This window comes from Doryrhamphus excisus, chromosome 1 (assembly GCF_030265055.1).
Source record: "Doryrhamphus excisus isolate RoL2022-K1 chromosome 1, RoL_Dexc_1.0, whole genome shotgun sequence".
NCBI classification, from domain to species: Eukaryota; Metazoa; Chordata; class Actinopteri; order Syngnathiformes; family Syngnathidae; genus Doryrhamphus; species Doryrhamphus excisus.
Genome location: NC_080466.1, coordinates 7,941,649 through 7,958,005, shown reverse-complemented (window position 1 = coordinate 7,958,005; position 16,357 = coordinate 7,941,649). Strand labels below are relative to the sequence as shown.

Genomic DNA, 16,357 nt, shown 5'->3' with positions numbered 1-16,357 from the left:
CTAGGTTAATTGCCCACTCCAAATTGTCCATAGGTATGAATGTGAGTGTGAATGGTTGTTTGTCTATATGTGCCCTGTGATTGGCTGGCGACTGGTCCAGGGTGTACCCCGCCTCTCGCCCGAAGACAGCTGGGATAGGCTCCAGCACCCCCCGCGACCCTCTTGAGGAAAAAGCGGTAGAAAATGAATGAATGAATGAATATTAATTTAAGACCCAGTGCTATACAATTCAATAGTGAATGATAAGACTCTGCTGTCCTATGTTTGACATTTTCATTGTTACAAATCGAGTCGAGGAGGTCTAAATCATCTCATCATATCAACAGTCTGTAACTGACAGTGCCTTCCTGTTGTTTTTCTTAGAGCCTCCATTAGATAATACCATTATCACATCAAAACTCTGGGCAATTAAATGCAGATTATACTGTAATTCAGAGTCTGGTGCATTAGTCTTTGCTGCATCATGAAGCTATCCAATACACCTCTAATGCATTCAGACATTCATATCCCACTCTAATCCTTGTTCAGTGCTGCTGCTCCCTAGGGATTAAGCAAGCCCCTCTTACTGTTAAAAGCATTCTGATCCCAACCAAAAGAGAGGTGCACCTCTGAAAGGTACACCTTCACACTTCACACTAAGCTTCATCCATCCATTTTCTATTATCCTCACTTGGGTCACGGGTATGCTGGAGCCTATCCCAGCTGTCTTCGGGCGAGAGGCGGGGTACACCCTGGACTGGTCGCCAGCCAATCACAGTGCACATATAGACAAACAACCATTCACACTCACATTCATACCTATGGACAATTTGGAGTCGCCAATTATCCAATTAACCTTTTGGGATCTTGGAGGAAAATTGAGTACCTGGAAAAAACCCACGCACGCACAGGGAGAGCATGCAAACTCTCTCTGAACACAAGTTCAACTTGTTGACCTCACAGCTAGGAGACCAGGGTTCAATTCCGCCCTCGGCCATCTCTGTGTGGAGTTTGCATGTTCTCCCCGTGCATGTGTAGGATTTCTCCGGGTACTCCGACTTCCTCCCACATTCCAAAAACATGTTAGGTTAATTGGCGACTCCATACCATAGGTATGAATGTTCAACTGGAGCACAAAAATGTCACTTTCTTTACACTTGAGGGTATTTTTTGTGCTTGGCAAAGCAAAAATTAGGCAAGTCTAAGTTAGTCTTATGTAATAATAAAACACAGCTACTGATGTTTGTTGCACTGCACAACTGTCTACTCCTTCAGACACACTTATAGGGAATCAATTATGCGTATTTCACTTTTCTGACATATAGATGTTGTTACAATGTTGTATTCTCGTGTTGTACAATGCCAAAGCGTCAGATAATGAGGTTTGCGCATTTAGAAGTGAGCACACAAAGACATTTTGGATGGCTCTCCACACCGAATTCTACTGATGTCCGATCTTCCTGATGTGGACTGCACTCAGTAAACACCTACTCACTAGTGTAGCCCCGCTGCTGGCACAAAGACGCTTAATAGGTGAGAAGATGCTGTGTTCACTTCATATATAGCCAATGTACACAGACACATGCAGAGTGAACCCTCTTGTCTTCTAGCCGTTGTAACAGATTATGTCAATTTATCAAGGACTCATAATTACCGACCTGCTTCTTCGATATTATCATTCGATAAATCAAGATATCCATTACCGGGACAAGCCTAACCAACGCTAATCAATAAATCCTGACACCACCTGGCCTAAAGAGTAACCTCATGGGATTTTAGAGGATCGCTACGCAGTAAGTTAAGAACAAGGGTTTACTTTAACAGGCCAACACAAGGTCAGTGTAAAATGCCAATGCAGACAATCCAGCTTAGGGACCGGGCAGTCACCACAGAGGCCTACTTTGCTTGCAGACAAATGTGAGGATTTGCAAACTGTTGACAGCATCAATTCACCAGCGCAGGGAAGGATTGTTCCCTTCTGCTCCCGTCCAGCCCAAAAGTTAATCTGCGTAAATGGGCACGCTTACGACAGGCAAATGACGAACAGGTGGCCCATTCATGAAAAGTCCTTCATTGAAGTAAAAGCTATTGTTAATCCCCCCCCATTAAGCAACAATTCTGTAATTCTGATCCCCCAAACATGATTGTCAACAAAACGGAAGAATAAACCCAAAGAAGGGAACTGCATTGGTCGAAATATATTCATACCGTTAGGACTGCCATTTGGCAGAGTAGTGGTTAGGACATCTGCCTTCACAGTCAAGAGATCCTGGTTCAAAGCTCTGTTGGGCCATCACTCAGTGTTGTTTGGAAAATTCTGTGCCCGTGTTACACCATTCACATAAACACATTTTTATCCATTCACATTAATGCGAAACATAAATATTTGTCTGTCCATTCACACACACAACTATAATGTAAATATCTCTCTGTTCACTCGCATACACCCAGAATTATTACTCTAGTAACCTAACTTAACTCTTCGGGGGGAAAAAAAGTGTTGTATTTTATCCTGAATTCCTTTTTTTTTTTTTTTTTTCAAATTCCGATTTTTCCATTTAAATTTTCTAGAATTGCGTTTTTTAACTTATACGCTTATTTTACCAGCATAGAGTGTATTTATTAATAAAATACCCATTAAACAAAAAATCCTTACATTTATCGATGCAATACATCATTGGCCAATTTTGCCCAGTAATTTAGAAATGGATGCAGGTTAGCTCACTTTTTTCAGTAGGATGTCAGCCTTCTACAAAATTGGAATGCCTGTGATTCGGGTTAAAGAAAATGTATTCAAGTTTTTTTTTATGGCACCCTTATTTCGTTTACATAGTTCGACAAAATATGGCAAACACTTACTTTGAAGGCCAGAAGTGTGTTATGTGTTGAAGAACATGCCTCCGATCTTTATTTCACTCAGAACTTGCACGTCAGTGGGCATTGTAAAAAATACAGTAAACCTCGGATATATCGGATTCAATTGTTCCCACTGGTTTTGTCCGATATAAGCGAAATCCGTTATATGCGTATACCGGAAAATGTCCGTTTTACGCATATATCGGATTTATATCCGGTATATGCGTAAATCGGATTTTATCCGTTATAAAAAGGCACTTCCTTGACTATGTTTCCAATGTACCTGGACGCACAGGCAACGCTGCAAACGCTGCAAATGACGTCGTATAGCGGCCTGTCACGATTCGGTGAATCGGAGCGCCACAATGCGGCCACCCAATATATGCGAGGGAAATTTAATGGAAATGCATTAGAACGGGACTGGAGATTTTGTCCGAAATAGGCGAAATCCGTTATAAAAAATCAGATATATGCAATGAATTTTTATTGGAAATGCATTACAGAAAAATCGGTTCTTTTTTATCTGTCCATTGTGAGCGAATTTCCGATATATCCGAGTCCGATATATCCGAGGTTTACTGTACAACACGGTGTAAACAAATAAATTGTCAAAACACTACAAAATTTGCCACACACCTTTAGAATTTTTTAAGCAATATGTGATTGCCAACATGCAAAACGTCTTGGCAGGGGGCACGGGAGGGACTTTATTTCCCATAAGTCATTGACCTTTTGTCTCATAATTAGACAACTTTGAGGATAACTGTATTATACGTCTTCCAAAGCATTTTCAACACACAATCAGAGGTGCCACAAATGTAATTTGTCACGACAATATTGTTTTGAAGCTAAATCTGAATAAGGGTTAGATTTCTGAAAGATAATTAGAGTGTGATAGCTTTCAACCTGAAGAGGCAATATTAAAGTGGCTAAGCAGTTTGGATTTCCCCGAAAGCCTCTCACCTCTCTTCCTGTTCCTCACTAATCAATTCAGACCAGCTGCATTAAGATTAGACAAATCCATCACAGCACCTTGCATTATTTATCATCTAGACTCTCACTGTGCGTTTGAAAGACACACATTTTGTGTGTGTGTGTGTGTGTGTGTGTGTTTAGTAGTGTTTGTACTAGAAAGGACTACTGTTTGTCAGCCTATTGGGACAATGTTGTCAGAGCCTTCAGACAGAGAAGACAGAGCCTTCTCCATCGCTGCCCCCACCCTCTGGAACTCTTTGCCCCATTCACTCTGTGCTTGCCCTGACCTTCCCAGTTTCAAAAAACAACTAAAAACCCTCCTCTTTAAATCTGTTTTTAATGTTTAACTTTTTATATCTGACTGCTGTGCCACGCCCTGCTTTTACTCATCTTTTAACTGTGTATTAACAAATGAATGTTGTATTTTGGTGTGTCTTCTACTCTGTTTATTTGCTTTATTCAACTCCATTCTTCTGTAAAGTGTCTTTGAGTATTTTTGAAAAGCGCTATACAAATAAATTGTATTATTATTATTATTATTTTTGTAAACAGTGCTCACAAGGGGAGTAACTGTGTATTTTAAATAGCACAGTGGTATCTGCTAGGGCAGGTACATTTAAATGCACAAAAATTACAAATACAAATACAAATTTCCCCACTGAAGGACGAATAAAGGCATATCTTGATCTTAATCTTAATCTTAAAAAGATTTTGAATGAATATGGTTGAAACCAATGTTTTAAAATGCATGTAGTAAACACCTATGGAAGTAAGATACTTGGGTTGGAAACCAGTTTCGATCATCGATCAATCAGGTAAAAGCAGGTAAGAAAGGGTCCTCCCATTTAAGGCGCACTTCAGTCAATATATTGGGCTTGGTGGGTTTATTATTCACTTAGCTATCACAGAGATAAGACATGAAACGAAACCAGGTTGACAAACTTACATACTTTGGTGATTACGATGGCGGATATGAAAAAAAGAAATGTGTTTCCTGTATTACTTCCACAAGTGCACATATCTGCCTATGCCCACGTGACTACTCCCTTCACACCTCCGCAGAGAGCAACATACGTAGATATGTCTGCTACAGGTGATTTGTAGATCTATTTTTGTACCAACATAAAACAGTATAGCATGTACATGTCCTGCTGTGTCTGCTGGTATGACTAGGCTCCATATTCAGTTCCAAGGTTCTTCAATGGGTTCTCACAACTACTATTATTCCCTATTATTCCTGCACCAGCTGACTATCTGGCCCATCCAGCACTACAGAAACAGGTGATGAAGTGAGTGCTCTCACCATCTGTAGTACATCTGGGTCACTTCTCTTCCCTAACATCCCCTACTCAGACCTCAATCACAGTCAATCATGTGACCTAACGCTGTCTTTTCTTTCATCTGTATATACCAGACACACCTGTTGTAAAGCAATACTGCTGTGGCAAAACAATCATCCAGTTCACTCATACTGCATGGCTAAGCTGCTGAACAGGGCAGGTTAATAAAAGCACCACCATGTGGTGTATCTGTCATAAAAAAAATAATAGCATGGGCAACACAGTAGGGGGTGCATGTTTTACCATATTTTTACCCTTTTGTGTGTGGCAGTCCAGGAGTAAAAGAGTTAGTTCTTTCTTTATTTTTCTTTCTTTCTTTCTTTCTTTTCTTAATTTATTTCAGACATGCATACTATTTTACATTATTCTTTCTCACATATACACTTACAATACAATACACTTACAATATCTATTTATATATATATATATATATATATATATATATATATATATACACATATACATACACACATATATACATACATATACATACACACATATCTACATATATATATATACACATACATGCATACACACAACACCTCATTACTGCACATGTCTGAAAAGGAGCAGGAAGAAGCAAAGCTTATTAAATCCTACCCCTTCTCCACACCATAGCAGTTACCAATTCAATAAGTGATTTTTTCCACGCATATAATCACAGAATGTTACATAAGACAAAACAACAAAAGAAGAGTGGGAACATCGGTTAGCGTACGCAAACACAATACATACACTGAGGAAGGAACAAGCTTTAAACGCAACCTACAGAACTTAAATAACATACTGTATGTCAACTCTGTGACATAATAGTCACATAATATCCATTTTACAGAACATAGCATAAGTATAAACCTAGAAATATTTTGTATTTATTTATCAGTTATTCGAGCAGATTTAAAATCTTTTACAAAAGTGACTTGTCTTTGAGTGACAGAAGAGCAATGTTAAATATAGCCCCTGTTGACCTCTGTCCCCCCTCGCCCGCTGCCTTGTAAACACACACATAGACACATTTGCATTACACTGTTCTGCTTTGTGAACGTGAATGAATCTTGATGTTGGAGCCAAGGAAGCAGCAGGTGGCCTGTCATACCATGTTATTGCCAAAGAGTACAGATTGGACACTAAGTGCTAATTTCTGCTGTTTCAACAGCAAGCAATGAAAAGACCGGACATGTAGAAGAGGGAGAGTCATGCAAGGGTAGAGTCTTTCCAACAACAAGCAGGCGATAGTCACACCCTGAGAGCGAGGGTTTTTAACAACAGCACAGAAAGAGTTAACATTGCGTCACAGTGGGCACCTTAAAAGTCCCTTCCAGTTGGATTTGAGCCAGCGACCTATGGATTTCAGCATATTGACTCTACAGTTCTTCACACCACCAACGGAGTTACCAGATTTTTTTGATACTGTTGTTGTATCGAGACCACAGCATGCACATCTGCAGAACTCACAACAGGACACAGAGACAATACAAACTGTGGTGCAAAAAGTACCCCAGTCAGTCCTATAGCAGGAATTGGGTTCAAACCATCTTAATTATATCATGCTCGACTTTTCCAGGATCAGAAACAGATTAACACATGTAGACCAGTGTTTTTCAACCTTTTGTTACATTGGAAAAAATTTGCAGCACACCAATAACCAACATTATTTGCTTCTTTCAGTTTTTTCCTGATTACGGACTCACCACAGCAGATTCTTTTGATCCTGCATACTAATTTAACCAACAATGTTACAAAATGTCACCACTACCTCTCACGTGCATCACTAAGTCTATTACAGGAACGAGGCAATCAGCTACGTGTTGCCACATGGACGAATATTACATTGCTCTGCCAGTCTTTACACCAATGACACGCGACAATGGCATAATGTTTGCAGAAAATTATTAATACATGTTAATTAAAAAAGTAATATTGAATAATTCCTCACGGCACACCTGACGATTTCTCACGGCACAGTTGTTGAAAATCACTGATGTAGTCTATGTGACTGAAAAACACACCCATCTTGTCTGTATACACTATGTATACGCTTTTTGTACATGCTATCATGGAAGCTCATGGCACCAGTGGCAGAATACACATTCAAATGTTACCAAGCTGTAGAAAGCTATGTTATCCAATTGGCAGCTATTGGCATGTAGCATTCTTGTCCTCTACCCACATGGCTAAACAAGCTGAAAGAAACTATTTATTTTCGTGCATGTAATTGTTTTTCTCATGTGGTACCATGACACACTCACTCGCACCTTGTGTGTACCGGTGCTCTGAAGGAAACGTATTCTTGTTCAAAAGACTATTAGGCTAAATCGCTTCCTCTTTTCACCAGCTGTATTGCAGTCTAAGGAGGAAACAGAGGACACATGGGCCAAGTTGCAATTTGATCAAGTTGTCAGAGCAAAGGTGAAGTAACAATTACAGGTAATGAGAGAATGTGTGTTCTAGCCAGCATTAACACACATGGGATTTACCTTTCAAATGTCGACACGCATATAGTTGACTCTATGCCGGATATTCTGAGTGCTGTTCAAACACTGAACAGCTCCAAGCTATGTGCATAAATAAGATGGAACAACCCTAATGTAATTATTATCAAGTCAACAATGCTGTTGATCGCAAGACAAGGACCTCAAATTATTTTAAGTTAAGAACGGATTCACGGATTAGGGCAACACCCCACTTTCCTATAAGAATGCGCAAGAACTCCAAAAATTGTGGGGGATGCCTCAATAAGTGATATAAAATAATTTGGTTTCAACCGGGTCTCGCAAAGACCGATTGTATCAAGACTGTGGTCTCTTATGAGATCATTAACGAGCGCAGCCTTTGAGGAGAGACATTTAATATTTATAAGGTCAATTTTTGTTAAAGTGAGTGTGTTCTTCCCCAGACAATTAATTGATTGCTTCGTCTAGAATCCATGTTATATTTTCATAAGAAGTTGATAAGAAGTTAATACCATAGGTGTCTGGGAGCTATTCCAGTCCAGCCTAGCGCCAGTTAGCCATAAAATTACAGACTCCGCACCCGTTCTAGCAGGCTCGCTAATCACCTGTGCCCCGACTTGTTCTAGTGTGTGATGTCATGTGAGGGTCAAATAGTGACCTATATTTCTAGAAGGGGTATGAGCGCTTTCCCCACTTTGCTGGAGTACAAATACAATTCATACATGATAACAATGTTAAGCAATATCCCTTTCGGCGGTCACATGGTCAGGAGATTGGGAAGATCAGGGTTTGAATCTCCACTTAAGCATATCTGTGTGGAGTTTGCATGTTCTCTCCATGAGTGTGTGGGTTTTCTCCAGGTACTCCCAGTTTCCTCCCACAGTCCAAAATCATGCATGTTAAGTTAATTGGCAACACTAAGTTCTCCATAGGTATGAATGTGAGTGTGAATGGTTGTTTGTCTATATATGTGCCCTGTGATTGGCTGGCAACCAGTCCAGGGTGTACCCCGCCTCTTGCCTGAAGTCAGCTGGGATAAGCTCCAGCATACAACCGTGACCCTAATGAGGATAAGCCACATAGAGAAGATTAGATTATTACTGAATAATCTATAAACTGGTAACCAAATGGTAATTTAGTAGATGTTAAGCACAGGAAAGGAAAAAATTAAATACTGACAAATGGAGAAAGAGTAGGATTAAATAAGCTCTGCTTCCTCCTACTCTTTTTTTTCTGTCTATTAAAACATGTTTTAAGCATGTTGGAAATAAACTAATCCATTACCAACAATTTAAAATAGCATAGTCATATATTTCACACAACTGTTCATACATATCGCTGCTTTAAGGAGGGCAGCGAGCAGTCCACCAGACAGCTACGGTACATCAAGATAGCAATGCTGAGCTTGATCCAAAAAAAACAAGTCACAGACGAGAACTACTGCTAAAGGATAAATGTGAAAGTGCACAGGAGCAGCAGGCCAAAGCCTTGAAATAAGACTCTGCAAGAAAAGTAGCCAACAGTCAACAGAGAGATTGTTCACAAGGCAGACACCATCGAGACGAGTTTCCACAACGCTAACTTTACTCTAGCATTTCATTGCTCATGTCATGTTGACAGGGTGTACACACTACATTTAGGGTACGATTTCTACATTAAGGGAATAAGGAATCATGGACTGGGCCAATAAAAAAAGAATCTCCAGTTAAATGCACAATCTTGCAAAAAAGTATGTCATAAAATATATCTTACATTAATAACACAATAGGAACTGCATTGGTGACATCTCTGTGTGGATTTTGAATGTTCTCTCTGTGTGTGCGTGGGTTTTCTCCAGGTACTCCGGTTTCCTCCCACATTCCAAAAACATGCTAGGTTAATTGGTGACTCCGAATTGTCCATAGGTATGAATGTGAGTGTGAATGGTTGTTTGTCTATATGTGCCCTGTGATTGGCTGGCGACCGACCAGTCCAGGGTTTACCCCGCCTACCGCCCAAAGACAGCTGGGATAGGCTCCAGCATGCCTGCCTGGATGGAAAACTTTGAAGTAAAATTAAAAGTATTTGTTTTATTGACGGTTAATAGTTTTTATTGAAAGTTGCTCAACGGCCATCCCTGATTTAGATTTTACTTTAGGAGTAAACCGAAGCTCGAACTGCTAAAACTGACATCTATACAGAACATTTGTTTCACAAATTAATCCAAAAATGCACCCACATATTCAGTTAATGAGCTTCTAAACTGGGATATAGTTTGTATTTCAAAAAAAGCCAAATCAATCCTTGAAATGTCCTGCTTCATAGTCGACAATGTAACTACACTAGTGATGTAATACCGTGCAATCTGCCCTATTTTTAGCAAAAGGACATTTATGGGGATGAAAATGAAATGTCAATCCCGTTAAGAGAAATGCCATCCTCCCGTTTATTATCTTGTCATTTTCAAACAGCGACTGAGAGGCCGCCTGGTCTGACCTCCACTTTACAGGAGAGCCTTAGCCTTAATAATTTATGGTGAAACAGATCTTACAAAGTGAGGACCTTTCCTACTTTTAAAAGCTGCAATGGAAACGATCGCCTCTTGATAAGGTGGACATTATTTATTCAACATGTCTGGGCAGGGAATTTATGAAAAAAAAAAAAAAGAAGATGTGGACGGTTTACACTTATTTTTGATACAGGCTAGGTCTACACGGAACAAATTGAAAAACTTGAATCAATATTTTACAATGCATTTGGGTCTGATCCTCATGATTTTAAGGTCTATGAAAATTTGATTCTTGGAAAATTCCAGGAAAGGGTGAGCCTTTTCCATTTTCAGTACTATATTTACGTGAAAATGGTTTTCTATATGTTTGAACTTCATAGCAAAACTTTATTTGGAATTTTGCCCATCATCCACAATCCTTGTCATGAACACACATATATAATAGACTCGGCTAATTAATGCACATAATGGGACACACCTATTCCACCTACAAAGCACCTCCAACAAAGCTTTATGGTTTGATATACATGTTGTGACAATGCAGTAACAGGCATTTATTTTTCTTTTCTGACTGAAATTGCATTACTTTTGGGAGGTTTTTGCATGATTGCTTCAAAGTATTACCTCCACAATTATTCTTTTCATTCTGCTTAACCATCTCATATATGAAAAGGTGAGACAGTACCAGTAAAGCTGAGCTAAAATAACAGCTTGCTATAAAAGCACGTCACGAGGTGCTGTCAACACCTTAGAGTCTGTCGCGGTCGCACTTCCACCTGACCGCCATCAGGTGGGTTGCTGGCAGTCACGGAAGCTTGCACGGCAACACCACCACCACCACCACCACCACACAGAGTGAGAACATTTCCCTCCTACAGACACGTCAGACTCCACGAAGCATCTCCATTTATTAGAATGATGCAGCAAGCTAGGGCCTCTGAATGTCTCACACCCTCGGGAGAAAAGCTTCTAATCATTAGGCTCAAATGTCTTGCAGGGTGTTTATCTTTATGTCTACAACAGATACAAGCTTTGTGTCTGAATGCCCTGGTGAGAGGAATCTAGTAATAATCCTCCGTGCTTTGCACCTGGTCACACCTGCTAGATGTGGACTGTGACAGTACGTACTTTTATCTTGCATCTAAGAGGACACCGCTAAAAATGCAGCAATAAATGCTGGTGGTGACAACGTTGGGATGTGTGGGAGCTCTGATTACCATTCAGTGTTACCAAATGTAAATGAGACATTTTTATATACAAAACAATTGGTGTTTTCTTATGCATTTAAGTGAGCAACCTGTTTTGAGGTTCTTGTGGTCCAAGGTACCACTTATCCTCACGAAGGTCACGGGTATGCTGGAGCCTATCCCAGCTGTCTTTGGGCGAGAGGCGGGGTACACCCTGGACTGGTCGCCAGCCAATCACAGATGTGCCCTTGGCACATATAGACAAACAACCATTCACACTCACTTTCATACCTAGGGACAATTTGGAGTCGCTAATTAACCTAAGGTTGGAATGTTGGATGAAAACCCATGCACGGGGAGAACATGCAAAACTCCACACAGAGATGCCCGAGCGGGGAATCGAACCCGCTTGTCCACTGTGCAGCCCATATCAATAGATTAGCCACTTATTTCTTAAGAATGTTATTGATTCTGAGATATGATTAAAAGGAGCAATAAAAGGGCATATCATTTGATTAGTCACTTATTTCTGAAGAATTTTAATGATGCTGAGAAGATCTGGCAAACTACTGCATGTGTGTTCCTTCCTCAGGGGAGCATTACTCAAATCGACAGAAGTGGCTGTTCATCTCCAGATTGCAACCTGAAATTGAACAGACCGTAGCATACCTGGCAAAGCTAACCTACAGTCGTAAATGTTTTCAGCTGCTGGATAACTTTTATTTCACAACAAGAATAAGTAAGTTGTAGGTATCTTTATAGACTTTGATATGTTCCTATGCATGGAATTTTCTGCAATCAAGACTGGGTCAAATCATACTGTGCATGCACCGATTAACTTCTTGTTAGTCATGACCGCAGCTGACTTACTCTTTGTTAGCATGGAAAAGATTTGTATGATGTGCCACATTGCAAATACAATTCTAATTATTCATTAGGTAAAAGTAAAAAAATGTAAATGGAATTCATGCCTATGGTAAGTGTATGTAAAATGCACTTGCAAGTCTCCTGTCTTTTCTGTTTTATTGTTACTAATACTATATCTTATTCATATTATGCATACTAGGAATAATATATGTTGTATAATATTTTCAGCATTGTTAAATAAATGCACTACTTCTAGCAAGCATCACAAAGTCCAACATTTCCTACACTCGAGAAGGACTCGTTAAGGGTGACAAAGCAAGGAGACGTTTCAAGTACAAAATGATTTCCTGCTGGCCTTGGAGAGCAAGAGCAATGCTTCAGCATTCTTCTGCTCAATCTCACTTTCTGCAATGCTATTCTCCAACTGCAGTATTGTGTTGTATGCTAGGGCTTCACTTTCTTGCTAAATATTTGGAAAATTACAACATAAGAGGAAAACAAGGTTCTTTGAGGCCCATCTCAGTCGTTCTCCACATTGGAGCAACAATCAACATTCGGGTTGGGAGTAAATACTGGAGTTGCATGCCTGCAGAATTGCAAGTAAAATATTATGCAGGTATGCTGTAAGCACTGTGTGTATCCATACATAGACCACTGGCCATCTTCCCCTGTCTGTCACAATTCATAAACAGACACATCACACATACATATAAAACAAACATCCTCTCTGAATAAACCAGAAATTGGTTTTACCTTGGCACTGGAACCCTTGTTTTCCAAAGCCCCTGCAGACACAAACAAAAGCAGAATTAAATGATCACATGACCACTTTCACTGCCACATATGTACAATCAGAAAGATCTTGTTATTTATATATAAAAGTAACATACAGTTCAGTCAACTGTAGAAGTAAAATCGTGATGCGTTTGCTGGTTGCCTTTTCAGGTTTCAGGTTTCGCATTTTTTGCACAAAAAATGTTTGCTTTTATTTAGTAGCAAATCATTCATTCATTCATTTTCTACCGCTTTTCCTCACGAGGGTCGCGGGGGTGCTGGAGCCTATCCCAGCTGTCTTTGGGCGAGAGGCGGGGTACACCCTGGACTGGTCGCCGGCCAATCACAGGGCACATATAGACAAACAACCATTCACACTCACATTCATACCTATGGACAATTTGGAGTCGCCAATTAACCTAGCATGTTTTTGGAATGTGGGAAGAAACCGGAGTACCCAGAGAAAACGGGGAGAACATGCAAACTCCACACAGAGATGGCCGAGGGTGGAATTGAACCCTGGTCTCCTAGCTGTGAGGTCTGCGCGCTAACCACTACACCGCCGTGCCGCCGCCGTACAAATTAATGATATAAAAATGAAATGTTTGTTAATACTGACATTTCTTTCAATTAACGTATGTTTTACACAGTCTAAACCAGGTGTGTCCAAAGTGTGGCCCTGCACGCCATTTGTGGTCCATGGTTGTATTTTTATTGGTCCTCGGCACATTCTACAAATATGATTAAACAACAACATTTTAAAAATGGTGAGAAAAAAAAAGGAGTCATTTTATAGGAATAAAAACAAAAACTGAAAAAGTAAGTTTAAGATTAAGGGAAAAAGTAGCATAAAGGTGAAATATTAAAAGAAAAGTTTCAATTTTCGGAAAAATAAGTTGGGAAAAAGTTATAATATTGCAATAATAAAGTCAAAATATTAGGAGACTAAAGTCATACTACTACAAGAAACAATGTACACGAACAACATTGAAATATTTGAAAAAAACATTTTAAACAGCAAAAAAGTGAGGAGAAAAGGTTCATATTAATACAAAAGCTGAGATGCAGGCTGTTTTTTTAAGTATAAAAGAGGTTTCAGCATATCTACATGGTTTGATTTAAAACACATGTAAAAGTGAACCTTTGATTTTTCAGTATGCAGCCCCTGGTTGTAAAAATACCACTGGTCTTATTCCACTGTGCACGCATTCTGAAGTTTTTGGGTCTGGAATGCAATGGAAGCCATGTAGTGAGCTATTCCTGCCAGATCCGCTAATAAGTCTGAACAATCATGAGGTCATCGCCACAGTGTTTTGTTAGTTAAGCCCTCCCAGGAAACAAAGTGGACTTATCCTCCTTCCGCTGATACAAAAGGGATTGTAACAAGTTGTAGACTGTAACCCCGGACATGTTTAGTTCTCCCAAGCATGGACTAAGGAGCGGCATGGGGAACATGTCGTGCTGTAAAACTGTCATGGTCATAAACCACAGGCAGCATAGGGCCTGAGATCATACTAGCACTTGCAGCAGTGGACTACTGTGAACATGGGGGTATATTTACAGTGGAACGGTAATGGTAACGGTTTAATCTTATTTCAACATGCATACAAGTTACATCACAATACATAAATTGCAGTTCCACATGTCCAAAATGAGTAGGAAGAAGCAACTCTTGGAATGTCTAGACTCCAACAAAATCCAAAATCTATCATCTTCATTTCTTGTTTGTGCCACTTTAGAGAGAAAAGGCCCTGTAATGTTACTTTTTCATGACAGTATGCAGGAAAAAACCTCCTTCCTCTGACATGCTAGTAGTCTGTTGAGCCCCTCCACTTCATGTAGACCACTAAAAAAACAGGCTTTGCTACACGTGTTAAAATAAAGCCTAGAGCTCTACCAACTATCAATCAGTCAGCTACAGAAGTAGGCACTATAAGTTTGTTCAAAACGCTCGGTTTTCAAAAGGCGTGGTAAAACTGCCCCTTTGTGATGTCACAGATGGGCGGATTTCCTTATATGGTTCATACGTAGTTAGGTGTGCTCAATCCAAGCGGAGTCGGCACGTGGGTGGAATAAATTAAAACAGACAATTGTGACAGGAAGCAAAAAAATCAAAGGAAATGCAGCTGGAATAGGTGCAGATTCAGCAAGATCTAAAAAGTTTCTTCTGCGGGTCCCCTTTTAAGGGGACCTTTTATGCTCATTTTGTTGTTGTATGTGATATATGGCATATATTACATTGGATAAGTGCAGATTTATAGTTTATACCTATGAAGTGGAAATAAATATATAAAATAGCACTTCTTGGAGGCAGGGGGCACTGTGACAGGTGTGAATGAACACAACTCATTAGCCTTAAAGCTGTAGACACACAAAATGGATTGTTGCCAGGTGGGCTTAGTAAAAGCACTTTTATATTTTTATCTCCACCGAGCACATATTTTTGCTTGTGTGTTTGTTTGTGTTCAAAATAACTTGATAGGTTCTGAATAGATTTGGATGAAATTTTCTGAAATTTGACATGGAAGAACTGAATCAATTTTGGTGGTGAACCAGATCACCATTTAAGGATCCTTCAACATTGCCACAAAAATTGTGTTCTGCAAAATGAAGCTTGGCAGAGGTCTGTGCCCTCTGAGTGCTTTACTAGTAAGAATTAAGCTTTCAATATATTTTGGTTACTTCATATGAGTGTTGAAATACAATACAGCAAACTACAACCACAACAATAAACCTACTATAAATCTAGGAATCTACACACTGTAACTACTGAGTGGTTAATAAGTGTTTCAAATACAATATAGTCCACATTAAATACATAATCAACAAATGCATACACCACAAATTTGATGACTTTGGGGCTTTGTAATAGCAACTTGTGATTATTAACTGCAGACTAGTAGTAAGGACAAATCCGCTCTGTATGCTTTTGCACAGATCCTACTTTTTATTTGCATATTCTTCCCAAAAATGGCATTTTCACTACAGAAATAATCTAGATTCCTCATCTCAAAAATGTGCACATAAACAACGAAAAATGCACTGCAGTACGTCTCAACTATATATGTGAGCATAGGGAATCTATGACTCATGTGCAATTTTAATCAGCTTCAGAAGGAAACATTACAGGAAACGTCTCTTATCCAAAGAGCTTCCAAATGTGAGTGGCATGCAAAAACAAAGTCCGTGTTTTAAGGAGTAAAAAAAAAAACGTGGCCCCTCCCATATTGGCACCGGATCCGTCAGGAAGTCTACTTTTGACACCTCAGTTGACAAGGAGGTGAGATTTGCAGGATCAGGTGCAGAAAAGTTGCAAAGTGAAGTTGCGTAACATGATGGAAGGAGGCTCGGGGGGGTGCCAAGTTGCAATAATATGCAACAGGCTGCAAGCACTGAGGTGGTTACGGAGTGGGGGGGTGGGTGGGTTTAGGAGACAGA

General features: G+C 39.7%; 1 protein-coding gene across 1 annotated transcript in view; it reads right to left on the bottom strand.

Moving 5' to 3' along the window:
• Positions 1-16,357, bottom strand: part of prkcaa (protein kinase C, alpha, a) — a 100,873-nt gene that overhangs the window by 84,173 nt on the left and 343 nt on the right. Inside the window, exon 2 of the mRNA XM_058072618.1 lies at positions 12,899-12,930. Coding sequence (XP_057928601.1) covers positions 12,899-12,930 — 32 coding nt within the window. The remainder of the gene's footprint in view (positions 1-12,898; positions 12,931-16,357) is intronic.